Source organism: Carassius auratus, chromosome 10 (assembly GCF_003368295.1).
Source record: "Carassius auratus strain Wakin chromosome 10, ASM336829v1, whole genome shotgun sequence".
Taxonomy (NCBI): Eukaryota; Metazoa; Chordata; class Actinopteri; order Cypriniformes; family Cyprinidae; genus Carassius; species Carassius auratus.
Window position 1 is genome coordinate 5,119,036 of NC_039252.1, and position 12,157 is coordinate 5,131,192.

The following is a 12,157-nucleotide window of genomic DNA, read 5'->3' on the forward strand; positions in this document are numbered from 1 at the left end:
ACATGAATGGAATGTTATAAACATTGTCTAAATGATCTTCTAAAAAGTGAACAGTGATTTTAAGTTTGCTTGGAAATCATTTGTAGTTAGGTGGCCCTCTAGGAGCAGAAAAGGACTTTCTTTTATATACTGTTTAAAGGGATAGTTCACCCAAAAATGAGAATTGTGTCATCATTTACTCACCTTACACTTGTTTTAAACTTTTATGAGTTTCTTTCTTCTGTTGAACACAAAAGAAGATATTTTGAAAAATGCTGGTAACGAAATATTTGATGGTAGCCATTGGTTTCCATAGTATGGAAAAAAATACTATGGAAGTCAATGGCTACCAGCAACTGTTTGGTTACCAACATTCTTTACTTGAGTAAATGAATACAGAGTTGTAATTGTTGGGTGAACTATCCCTTTAAGTTGTGTTTTTTGTAATATACCTTTTGGCAGCGGCTATTTGCAGTGTAAATAGCAATAAAGGCTATTTACACTAAGTTACATTTTTACTACTTATTGCAAATAGTGCCAATTATCTGCACCTCGGTATTGTAGAACATTGTAAAACATTATACAATATTAACTTACTGAGTGTAAATTGTCATTTTAATTCAAATTATTGAATTAATGCCACCTTATTGGGACAATAAAGCCCTCCCTATACCTATCCTATCCCTACCCGATACTTTATTTTCAACTTTTTGATTATATTCTTCATTTTCATTTAAAATAAATGCTTTTCTGATGTAATTTGAAATGTGGAAAGGGAGAAAAAAAAAGATTAAAACCCAGGTCGACCACATGAAAATGAATACGTCACATATTTTACCATCTGCGCCACTTTTGGTTGTCTTTTGCAGTGTAGACTAGCAGAATCACACGTTGGTGGGCGGAGTTAACGTAAATAGCTTCAGACAACAAGGCGCTTAATAGACACTCTGATACCTTTTTTAGTTGATGGTTACCCCAAATGACAACTTTAGAGGAGTCATTAAAACGTATCTAATTGGACCAATTGGTCCTAAATTTTAGGATCACCCAGTGTCTGATTTATATTATCCATATATGATTAATAGGAAGGACCGCAAGATGGCGCTGATCCAGCTGGGTTCGGTGGAAGAAGCCATCCAGGCTCTTATTGACCTCCACAACCACGACCTGGGAGAAAACCACCATCTGCGAGTGTCCTTCTCCAAATCCACCATCTAGCAGCGCCTTCACTACAAACACACCCTTTCCCCATCCTCCCCGTTCCAGCCCTTCAACCTTCAGCAGTCTGACTGTTTCGCTCCGAGAAAAAGACTGACTGACAAACTCAACAAAAAAAAAAAACATTAAGGATATTCCTGGGGTAGTTTTAGAGATTTCCAAAAAGAAAAAAAAGAAAGAAAAAAAGCAAATAAGAGACTACTGCAGAACCTTTAGACAGTCTTGAGAGTGAGTTTGTTTTACTCGCACAAAACCAGGGCTGGAGACACATGGGATATCCATGACAATGTGATGTTTCTGGGAACCTCCGTGTGGAGGAAGAAGGACTCCCTCTTTAGTCGACTGGCGAGGACTTTGTTGATGTGAAACGCAAACTAACACGATGTGAACATTCTCAAAAAAGTCAATACTGAGGAGGAAAGTTTCTTCACCGCACACTTGCCGATTACATTGGAGACTGACGCTCCTGTAGCCCAATGGCCTTGATACCCCAGACCTAAGTGAGGGCAGAGTCTCCTCTGTGCCTCCCCCAAAAAACCAACACCTTCATTCTCATTGGCTGTTTCAACGGAGCGCCCCATTTCCCGTGGGATGTGTTGAACGCACGGTCACTGTTTGAATGTCACTGACGTCATCATCAAGGTGCTGCTGGAAAAAATCTAATCTGTAGCGACGGCCTCGACCAATGGGCTTGTCCTTTTTCTTCAGAGTAGCATTAAAACAAGAGTGCTATGGATTCAAGAATGAGTGCATTTAAAATTTGCAGCTGTTTCGGCTTACAAACCTTTTGTTTCTCGGCACTTTGATCGCTTTGAGTTGAAGACAGGCACCGTGGGGAATGTTTGGCATCCTCATATCTGTTTACTGTGCAAAGATGTATAGCCAGATGGTAGATAGTGAATGGCGTGATTTGTTTTTTTTCTTGTTTAATGAAAATTTTATATTGGACAGACCGGCCTTTCGTGGGCTCTCTGCACCTGCAATGCTGTCAAGAGAACTTGTTTGTGCAATGGCGCGATGTCATTGTCCAGTCGATCGGGTTCCTCTGAACCGGGGCGAACATTTTCAAACATGCTCGATCATTCCGGAAAACTTACGGCCAGCTGTCAACTTTACTGGAACGCTCCAATCAGCAACGCCCAGCCTGATAATAGGCTCCGCCTCCTAAGTGAAATTCCCAATGTGAATGGTATAGCCCGTGATCTCGATGGGAAATTGATGATTTCCTCCATTCTGTTCCCCTTCTTGCTCTCAGTTGAGTCTTTTCCTTTCGTTCTTCATGTTTTCCATCTTTCCACACAGGGGCAGAAGGTTCTGTGCTCGTTACTCAGTTTTTTTCACTCCTCTGCTCTGGTCACAGGTGTGAGAGTTTGAAGCCATGGGCTCTGTAGAAACTGTAGTGAAGCCCATTGAGTCACAGCAAAAAAAAGAGGGCGGCACTCTCTTTTGCCTTGCAGTCCCACACTAAATGCCTCTGCATCTGACCAAACCAAATATTTAAGCAAAGAATCTGAATGATATGGAGATGCCAACTAGTTTCCAAAACCTAGCGAGTTCCTGCATAGGCAGCTGCCTTCTAATGCAGCATATTAATTGCCATGAAAGGCCATAAGGGACTAATCTGAACTGACTGATCTGCACAGGAAACCCGCCTCCAATAGAGTCCAGGCCAGAAGTTTGCTTCGAGAGGTGGAGACGATAAACTGAGTCTGGATCATTGGGAAGCTGATAATGCAGTAGAAAATAAAAAGAACCCATAGTTATCTACGTTAGATGTGGCACTATTTCTGATGTAATCTGTGCTTTTGCACTACTTCTGACAAAAAGACTAATGGACAAATTTGGCTTTATTTACTATAGACAGTCTAGAAATGTCGCAATGCACTGCGACAAATATCACACACTATGTAAATGTAAAAATACATAGAAAGTGCTCAATATTTACTTGTGCTTTATGTTTATACACTGGTATTGCAGCATTAGCTTAGCTACATGCTAATGTCAAACTCCTGAATTGGTTGATTTGGTTAATTTTAGAGTATTTGGCCTCATACGAAACATCAACACTGATTTTGATTTTTAATCAAACAATTTTTGTTTTCTGTATTCAGGAAGTTTATTCCTAATCGACATTTGCCTCGAATCGCCCACCGTATTGAATGAGCTTCCCAGTGCATTCTGGGAATGCCTTATCCACAAAAGATACATGCAATGCTGCCTTAGATTTTGGCCAAAATTAGATATCTTAGAAGGCTGGAACAGCCTTTGTGCTGGGAGCATGCTTGTGATGCCTTAAAATGCTGTCTAAGTAGATAGCTCACTGGGTTTTGGAACATGGCAATGGTGTGCACATACAGAAGCTGATTCTATATGTAAGCGCTTAGTTAGTACTAGTGTATTATTACCTGTTTTATCAGGATTCTTTCATATATGATGATATATGATGACTCCCTTGTGCGTACGAGCAAGGCACTGTCTCATTTAGTGAAAAATTGGCCTTAACATTCCAAGGAAGGTCACCGAAGACCTGTTGAGTAGCAGCTAAAGGGAGCAGCTTCTGTGCATGTGCACTAAATCCTCTTTTAATGTCCGTTTGAGTCACAGTTATGAAATAAATCAAGAATGTTCATGCAAGGCAAGGGACAGTGACTTTTTTTTGTCTTTGACTGATGTCACCTGAAGCGATTCGAAAGTTCGCTTTCACTTCTCAAAAGAAATTGAATTTTGTTGAAGTTTACAGTTTCAAAGCAAAACTATTCAGGTCTATATATCTTAAGGATTGTCAAGATTTTTTGAGAAAAAAAAAAGTTACTTATTTTTGGTAATTTGTTCTTTTTTATGGAAGAGTAAAAAAAAAATCTAATTTGAAACCTCATCGGGTTTTTGTACCACTATAATCATTCAAGAAATCATGGTGAAAAGTGAAAAAAAAAAAAAAAAAAACATTTACTGTGTATTTACCTAATTTCTTATTACGTGCCTTATTATGTGTTCATAATCAAATAGGTTTTAGAAATTTTACCTAAAATATCTTATGTACTATTTTGTGGGATTGGTGAGAGGGTTGATTTATTTTGATCTTGATTAAATTTTTTTTTTTTTTTGTGTAGCTCTTATAGATGTGCATTTTGTGGGGACTCAGTACCATGTGGTCTTAATATGATATGAGATGTAAGTTATGATGTATGGTGCTGTGAATGCTCTCATTAGAAAAATGAATGGTGAACTCAGCGATGTTCAGAGCATGCTGTGGGTCTCTATTCTCCCTCGCTTTGTGTGTGTGTGCGTGCACGCGTGTTTGTGTGTGTGTGTGTGTGTGCGTGCATGTGTGTTTGTGTGTGTGTGTGTGTGTGCGTGCGTGTGTGTACATATGTATGCTATATCCGCGTACTATTGTTACATAATTTTACAAAAAAAAATTCCTCAATCTCTGATATAAATATTTCACACTCAAAGACAGAGGTTGCTGTAAGCTTGCATATTGTTCTGATTAAATTGTATGAATTTGAGCTGTTATGAGCACATCTGTGAAGATTTTATTTTCTATGTGATCATACTTTTTTTGCCAGAATAATGCTTAAATGGGCAAAAAAAACAAACATTAAAAGTAGCCACCCAAGTTATTTCTAGAGAAGTGGTCGACCGATATATCGGCCGATATTTGGCCTTTTTATTTTTGTTTACCCGATATGTCAGACTTTTATTTTGACGGCGTACGGGACATTTATTCTTACAGCGCTGAGAACGTCAGTGCCTAAACGCACACAGCTCCTGTTCTCCATCTTCGTTAGTTTACCGTCTCTGTTCAACATTTCTGACTAATAAATTATGACACAGTAGCATACTAAACAGTATTATAGTGTTTGCTTTGTATTATTGGTAACAGAAAAGCAAACACTATAATACTTCCTCATCAAACATCAGCAAATACACATTTAATTTAAACTAAAGTCTTTTGAGTATGCAGTACATTTTACTAACCTTGCAAAATGTATTGCATTCAGCTGTTAGATCCTCTGAATGAAATGTGCATTTGTTGACTGCATAAAAAAATGACCATCTAATTAAAAGTATTTTTTTTACAGATTTTAAATTTTTTCATATTTATTATTTTTCAAATTCAGTAAATATTATGTAAAATAAATATAAATTAAATTTTAGCAATTGTTATACATGTGTTTTTACAATCTTTAAATGAAATAGTGTGGTGATATATCGGCTTTATATCGGCCATCAAAAAAATCTATATTGGTCGACCACTAATCTTGAGACTTGGAGGTGGGCTCTTTTTACTTTGGGCCAGTAAGTAACCACCTAGCAACCACCAGATCACCCTAGTAACCGCATAGCAACACATTAAAATCACTCTGAACATCTCAGCAACCATATAGCAACATTCTGGCAACCTCCCATAAACCATAATGCAATGCCGGTGAGTTTTTCCACAGGAAGGACCACTCAGAAATCAATATCTGCCAGTGTGGACTATATCATACAGTGTGATCTGCTTGATATCATCTCTGTTCTGTTTTTCTAATATGATTACGAAACTCCTAATACATACGATCAGTCTAAATTTGTCTCGAAACGAACGCACAGAGACCCAGAAGCCCACAGCATTCGCTCTAAGTGTTCAGGTCTGCCTTCATCATTTTGCTATGGAGTGATGCTGATGTCTGAGACCTCCGCCTGTGTGTTTTGGAGTTGTGTCTTATTTACTGTATCTTGTTATTGATTTATTTTAGGGTTTTGGCCTGTTTCGTTCTCGCTCTGTTGTGATACTTTTTGTTCTTTTTTGGGGGGTTTGTTGATTTTCTTTATTAAGAGTGTGAAAACTGGTTCAAGATTGTTGTCTGTCACTCTGCCTCTTCACAAAAGCAGATCTGGGTCTGTAACGTCCACCGATGTGTGCGAACGGGGACGAGAGCGATCGCTAGAGGTCAGGTCCGTCAGAAGCGCTCGGAAGCCGAAATATACACAGTTGCGCAAGCAGAAAGTCGATCTGCTTCCAGCTATGATGCTTTTTATTTATCAACAGGAGAAAAGCCAGACTCCATAAACGTGTCACTGAAATCACAAGAAGTCATTCGTTTTTGTTTCTCGAAGCGTAACATTTTCCAACCACGTCTTGACTCAGGCAACAACTTTCTGCTGTGTTGTAAGACATTTCCTCGTCGATATCCGCGCTCACTCGAACAGTTACACACGTGTATGGTTTTCTCCAGGTTTTTTACTGAAAAAGTCACAAATAATGCAGGACCAAAGTTTATGTGCCTTTCATCTAGCTTATTTGTAACTTATTTCCTGGCTGTATATCAGAAACCAACAAACGTCTTGTATTTTCCACTCTCGATCATGTCTATTCTGTTAGTTTCCCTCAGAAAGGTCAAGCCATATCCTTTCCCCCGTCAAACGAAACTCATTTGCGATTCTGAATGTGTTACCAGGCCCTTATGGATTCATTCGAACCGCCTTTCGCTTTCAGTATTTCACGAACTGCTCCGGATAGACACCACGATCTGTAAAACCGATAAGCAGTCACACTTTTTGCTGATATCGTCATTGATTCCATTAAAAAGCTTTACTCAGAAACATACGAGATCCTAACGACAAACCAACCACTGAAACCAAAGGACTTGATTAAATTGGAACTGAAGCAGCACTGTTCAGACTGAAATATTTTATCGCTTTATTACGATGCAATTGACCCTTACGATCTAAACTTTAAATTTCAGACATAATGCTTTCTATTTTCTTCTCATTACTAAATTTATGGGCTTTAATTATGCTAATTAAACGGTCTAATTTGCATTAAAGGGAGGGGCTAGACTAAGTCAGTGTACTGAGGTGTCGCTCAAGCACAGCGCACATACAGAAGTGCCCGAGTTGATCTCAGGATGCTTCGACACGCAATGATACACCTAATTTATAGTTTTTATGAATGTTTCACTACCAAAAGGAAACAAATGCTGTACATGTGTGTTCCCTTATTGTTTTATTTTATTTAATTTTTTAACCTGGCCAAAAAATGGTTTCGGGGAACAAGATACACACACACACACCAATATGAACTGGTTTTTATATTTATGGAGGTTAACATTAAAACACAATTTGTCTTCTGTATTTTGATATCATACCAGTACCAGCTTTCATTTGTAAAGCCGTTTGTGTGACTTGTGGGAATTGGGGAGAGACATGAGCGTATCCAGTTTATGAGTTTGATGTAATAAATGCAAATAGAAGAAACTATTAAAGAAACATATTTTCTAATTTTTGCAGTGCATGATTGAGTGGAGATTTTCTTTTGTATTTGTTTTTTTTTTTTTTTGTAGAAAGCTTTTCTTTTTCTGTTTTGAATGGCTTATTATTATGCATACTCATTATTAGAGTTATTATTCTTATTATTACCTACCCTGCTGACGTTTTCCTAATCAACTTTAATTGTAGCATGCCTTGAATAAATGTCATGACATCTGTACTTTCCTACGTCCTCTGCGTCTTCATGTCTTTCCTTCCGGATTTGTCCTTAATTGAGCAGATTTCCTTCCGTGTTCAGTGCTCAGCAAACACAGTCGTGCTTCTTCAGTGTCTGTATCTGAAGAGAGTATGGTCTGTGTTTGTAGGAGGACTGGAATGGTTGTAACTTTCCTCCTCCTTTAACCTCTTCTGCTTATTACTAACTCACTCCGCTATCTGCTGCTTTGTCTAAAGCTGCTCAGATTAAAAGAATAGTTCACCCAAAAAATGAAATATTGTTAATTTACTCACCATAAGGCTATCTGAGATGTGTGACTTTTTTTCTTGAGTAGAACATTAAAGATGATGTTTAGTTGAAACTCTGGTTAGTGATTCATAAAATGCAAATCAACGCTACCATTATTTTGAGAGTAAAAAAAAAAAAACAGGTGACAAAATGAATACCCCTGTCTCCTGATGATTTATTGAAGTCATATGAAGTGAAACAGTCGGTCTGAGCAAGAAACTATAACCTTATTCTTCCCGTAAAAATTTTCAGGGTCTTGCTTCCAGACATGTTTGCTTCCAAACTTTCCTTAGCTGTACAAAACCATTCATTTTGTTGCTTGATATTGCAAGTTGGTATGTGTTCTGTATAGACTGTATAAAAACACGTCATCTGTAGATTTCTGAACAATGTTTTTGAAGCTCAAAGTGGGCGGAGCCATCTTGGCAACACATCACTCCCAGATAATCAAAAATGGGCAAAGAGGCGGGAGCTGGTTGCTGAAGCCACGCCCACCTAGCTCAACAGTTGTGACCGCAGTGGCAATCCACATGTCACTCAAGTGGCCACGCCCTTAATTATGCATAACTTTAATATTATTTAAACAGATGAATTATAAAGAAATTTACCCCCTCAGTTTTTTTTACTTTTTGGATAACTTTGATAAAAAGGTGATATAATACAAATAATAATTTTATAAATGTATATAATAATAAAAATTAAATACAAATATGAAAAACTTTCGAGGATTTACGATGCTGATGACCATTAAACTCGTCATCACAGTCTTGTGGAAAGGGCCCATAAGATGAATATACAACATTACCTGTAAGCCTCAGACAAAAGGTCCAGAGTGATATCTAGGTCACAAACGACTCATTCTTTTGAACTGGTTCCCAGCACTTCTCAGCACACAAGTTTGTTTCTCATTGTTTATGTGAAATGACATGAAAAATATCCATGTTTCACATCATTATTGGGTGGTTTAATAATAGATTTCATACATCATTGTGTGATTGCGTAAATCACCAATTCATTGAAACAAACCTGAAAGAACCAGATCACGGAAAAGAAGCAGACTTGCCAGACTTTTTATTACTGTTCTGCTGATGGAAAAAAAAAATGTTGATCATTATGACCTGATGGTGAGTAAATTAACAGCAAATTTAATATTTTGGGTTAGCTATCCCTTTAACTCTGGACAGGAACGTATTACAAAAGAAAAGGTTCACTCAGAAATCCGAACTTCAGCCTTACATTTCTCCAAACCTTTTCTTTTGTGTTCCCCAGAAGAAAGTAAGTCACACAGGTTTGACAGGACTTGAGGGGAAAAGACAGAACTTTTATTTTATGCTGAAATATCCCTTTAAGGCATTTAGCAAAACTGCTAAACAGTGCTTTATCGTCGTGGTACACACTTGGCGAGCCTGTCATCTGGAACACAACCTGGTAAGAAAACAGTGCGTTATTATACTCTGATGAAACCTTTCAGGACTTGTTTACTACTTCTGCGATCAGGAAGTAGGCTGATGTTGTATTAGATGCCATTATAAAGCAGAGAATGTAAGTTAATGATTAAACAAACACACATGATGGGGCCGAGTTGATTGTGTGACTTACAATGCAAGTTTCCAGAGCAAAGAAATCAATGTTAAACAAAAGTAACAACTCAAATGAATTGAAATTAAGTAGGCTAATTTACTTTGACTTGTCATTTGATTGAACTGCCAGAAGTAAAGATATTTTCTCAAATGACAAACTTTATTTCAAAATAATTAAAACTCTACTTACTACATGATAACGATGGGATAATGTGATTAATAGTGTAACGATCATGACAACAATGTAGCATACTGGTTAAAACGTTACAGTTGGATACAACTTAAATATTATATATGATTTTAATACAATTTCTATAATATAATTTAGTTGTTTTAACAATTCTATATCACACAACAGGAGTCTATATCCGCTCGTGTGAGGTTATGAGAGTAGACCACTAGATGGCAGCAGAACACACACACTCATTCCGGCCAATTAGGGAAGATTAATGAAATTACTTTTATAAAATGATTTACACTTGCATTTTACACAAAACAATTTGGTGTATCTGCTTACGCTATCTGCAATTAGTTAAATGCTGCGTTATACTAAGTGCATTGTTTTCTCATAAGATTATCCTCAAAGAACAGACCTGAGTTTATTTATCATTTCATAATATTTATAAAAATAATAGTAATAATGATAAAAAAAAAAACTTTAAGAATGCAGTTTATAAATACTCTCACTTGAATACACGTCAGCATGATTATAATAAATTAAATGGGATTCTTTTTTTTAAGCATGAAGAAAATATTATTTATAAAATCTAAATTATATATATATAAATAAGATTATTATTTGATATTTTTTAAGAAATTAATACTTTTACTACAGCATTACAGACTTTTTAAGTGGTAGTGTATTTTAAAATGTTTTTAAAAAATGTAATGTTTAATTAATAAATATATATAAAACTTCTGTCCCTGAGTTAAATTCATGTGAACCAACCAAAACATGAAAAATAAAAAATAAAAGATGAAACAATATAACAGAAATGATCCCTGTGGACGCTCGTGGCAGTGTATCTAAATCAGAAGTCATTCTGTTACTATTATGGTATTATGGCTCTTTTTTGATATTAAAGCTTGGAATCGCAATCCACTTTCATTGTGTGGAAAAGAGCAGCTAAGACATTCTTCAAAATCACTCCTTTTACGTAAGCGGGCGAGTAAATGGTGACAAAAGAGGTCATTTGTGGGTGAGCCATGCCTTCAGGAAGTGATGATTCTGCCTGCAGTGAGATCCTTTAACTGTCTGCTCAGAAGTGTGTGTACGGCTGGCAGTCATGTGTTGTTCAGCTGATAGTGTGTGCAGCTGCAGGAGACGGCGCTGTAAAGGAGCAGTCTTATCTGACACAAGCCATCCAGCCCTAATTACAGTGACACATTGCTACAGCAGATGGCTCAGTGGGACTGCCAGTGTCCAACACACATGCCAGCTCAGATTTCTCACTCCCCGCTGAAGACAGTCGCCAGATGAGACAAAGATACCTCTCTTTGTGTGTGTGTGAGTGTGTGTGTGTGTGTGTGTGTGTAAGCCACACCCAGATTGCATTACCTCTGCCTTTGTCTGAAGCCTCACCTGTTCTTATCCTAGCTGAGATCCAAACAGGCATTCAGCGTACTCATGTGCTGACAGAATATGAACATTACGAGGAAAATGAGAACAATGCAACGAGGTATTCGGACACTAACAGTTAGTTTACAAACACGGACTTGTTTTGTTTGAACTAGAACTTGAACTAGATTAATCACAAAATCAGCAAAAAAAAAAAAAAAAACTACCGATAAAAATTGTAGCAAGTAATTAACAATAGTTACACATTTAATTTAGAAAAAAATAAAATGAAAAGGAAATTAATAGATTATAAACCAAACTAATTAAATTGCAAAATAAAATGTACATTTAAATTAAATCAATAAATATATTATAATATATATATTATACTTAAAAGTACTTAAAAATAAACTGAAAAATAAAATGTAAATTTGACAATTAAATTAAAAGACTTTAATAACGATGTAATTACATAAGAAGTAATATGATTAAATTATATAAATGTTTTATTTAATAAAATGTAGTTATAGTACCTTTTGGCAACAGTTAATCCATATATATTAAAAATTAAAATTAAAAAGTAATTAAACTAAATTAAAAACTAATTTAAAAATAAATAAATACATCTCCAGTGAGAACCATTAAATAACTCTGAAAATAAAAACAGTTTAACCCAAAAATGATATGTAAAAAATTATAGCCTGAATGCACTGTAAGTCGCTTTGGATAAAAGCGTCTGCTAAATGCATATATTTAATTTAATTTAATTTAAAAAGACATGAGCTTCGGCAAATACTAAAGGTCAAATTATATTTGTTTGTCAAGATAGTGGCTTTATTCAAACTGCCATACAAGCATGGCATACTTCCTGAATACTCCACTGTATACATGTTTTTCCTGTTTGTTTGTTTAACCATAACAAACATTTGCATACTTTAAGTATACTTGCTGCAGAAATGGTGTCGGGAATCGTGTGGGAGCATGTTGTGCAACTTTACAAAACAGGGTTAATCCTCATAGCAGTGAAACTAAGGTGACATGTGAGCACGTAGCCCTAGA

At 36.4% G+C, this 12,157-nt stretch overlaps 1 protein-coding gene across 7 annotated transcripts in view; it reads left to right on the plus strand.

The window, feature by feature from the left end:
- The window catches only part of LOC113109639 (polypyrimidine tract-binding protein 3), a 58,454-nt gene extending 50,987 nt beyond the window's left edge, over nt 1-7,467 (plus strand). For 6 of the 7 annotated variants that reach the window (XM_026273331.1, XM_026273330.1, XM_026273332.1 and 3 more), the window contains one exon: nt 1,065-1,197. In XM_026273331.1, coding sequence (XP_026129116.1) covers nt 1,065-1,197 — 133 coding nt within the window. Of the gene's footprint in view, nt 1-1,064 lie in introns of all 7 variants that reach the window. The other variant, XM_026273329.1, reaches the window with a different exon arrangement.
- Nucleotides 7,468-12,157: the final 4,690 nt, after the last annotated feature.